At 50.4% G+C, this 1,534-nt stretch overlaps 1 protein-coding gene across 1 annotated transcript; it reads left to right on the top strand.

Moving 5' to 3' along the window:
• The first annotated feature begins 6 nt into the window (after positions 1 to 6).
• Positions 7 to 1,252, top strand: LOC106900627 (butyrophilin subfamily 1 member A1-like). The gene is made up of 3 exons (XM_014962760.1): positions 7 to 82; positions 396 to 425; positions 625 to 1,252. The coding sequence occupies exon 3, from the start codon at positions 630 to 632 to the stop codon at positions 1,140 to 1,142; it is 513 nt and encodes a 170-aa protein (XP_014818246.1). The 5' UTR covers positions 7 to 82; positions 396 to 425; positions 625 to 629; the 3' UTR covers positions 1,143 to 1,252.
• The last annotated feature ends 282 nt before the right edge of the window (positions 1,253 to 1,534 follow it).

Genomic DNA, 1,534 nt, shown 5'->3' with positions numbered 1-1,534 from the left:
ATTTCCCCGCAGCTGGAAAAGAAATTCTCCGGTTTCGCTGAGAAGAACCTGAACATAGAGGCACTTGTGGAGAAATTCCGAGGTACCAAGGGCAGGTCCAGAAAGGGCAATGCCATCGTGCTTCTTGGTGGGGAGGGATGGAGTGAAGCCAGGGGAAAGAAAGGCATCCTGGGTGCTGAATGAGGGGTTATTTCTTTCAAGCTCCCACAAGGAGACAGAGAACGAGCAGCGAGCGTTGGCCTGATGTTCCCTGCCTGTCCTCCTCCTCTTCTCCTCTGCCTCCTCAAGTTTCTCAATATTCCCCCAAGCCTGTTCCTGACTCTCGGGACTTTTGCAGAAACCCACAATGAGACCAACTGACCTTTATGTTTCTCCCATTTCTCTCTTCCCTCTAGATTTCCTGGTGCTCGAGGTTCCTTTGACAAGTAAGTGAACCAAACACATGCCAACCATTGATTGACATCAATTGCTCTGCTGCCTCCTTTCACCCTTCTCCCATCCTGGTCCCACCACCAGGCAATGCCTGGAGGGGTCCCAACCAGGTCAGAGTGATGGGAGAGGAGAGAAAAAACCCTCTTCCCTCCAAATCTGCTGCAATGAGCCTGACTCTCTCTCCACCTCCAGCACAGATGATGCTGGACCCAGAGACAGCCAATGCCAGGCTTTATCTCTCGAAAGACTGCAAGCTTGTGGGGTACGAATTCGATAAGCAGGACCTGCCCTCCAACCCGAGGAGGTTCTCAGTCTATCCCTGCGTGCTGGGCTCGAGAGGCTTCACATCGGGGTGGCACCACTGGGACGTGGAGGTCCACAGAGAAGACTTTTGGGCCATTGGTGTTGCCAAGGAGCTTGTTCCAAGGGACCGTTGGTTGTGCCTGAATCCCAATGAGGGGATATGGGCTCTGTGTCATAACCTAAATGGGTACAGGGCTCTGACCTCTCCTGCTCGCACCCCCTTGACTCTATGCAGTGTCCCCAAGCGGATACGAATCTACTTGGACTATGAGAAAGGGAGGGTGGTGTTTTTTGATGCTGAGAGCAAAGAACGGATCTTTGCTTTTCCACCGGCATCTTTTCAGGGGCAGAGAGTCTTCCCGTGGTTCATGGTGATGTTTGATGCTCATCTCAAACTTCTTCCCTAAGGCACAGGACAAGAAAAAACCCAACCCCCAAAGCCCTCGAGTTACCCTTGGGAAAGAAACCAGGGGCTGGGTTTTGTCCCAATCCCACCAAAGGGACAGGAAAGGGGAGTGGTGTTTGGGTTCCTTCCCTTTAGTGCAAACTGGGAGTATTTCTGTGCCTTCAACTCTATTTTGATCTTTCAATCGCTGTTTAATCACTACATGGTTGTTATAGGATGGCTGCAAACTTTCCCTGATGGGACGTTAAAATTAAAACTGTAATTCTAAACCATTTCTGCCTTGTGTGTGGCCTTTTTATCTTGGGGTTTTTATTTTCTGCAGGGTTTTTCTTAGAAGGTGCTTAATTGCGCTGGAGGAAAGAAAAGTCATCCTGGTTCCTCTCGGAAACCCAC

Source organism: Calidris pugnax, unplaced genomic scaffold, assembly GCF_001431845.1.
Source record: "Calidris pugnax isolate Ruff unplaced genomic scaffold, ASM143184v1 scaffold2986, whole genome shotgun sequence".
Taxonomy (NCBI): Eukaryota; Metazoa; Chordata; class Aves; order Charadriiformes; family Scolopacidae; genus Calidris; species Calidris pugnax.
This window is presented reverse-complemented; position numbering and strand designations above follow the sequence as displayed.

What these genes read in the sequence shown, in the direction of transcription:
- LOC106900627 (XM_014962760.1), top strand. Translation starts at nt 630, where the DNA reads ATGATGCTGGACCCAGAGACAGCCAATGCCAGGCTTTATCTCTCGAAA.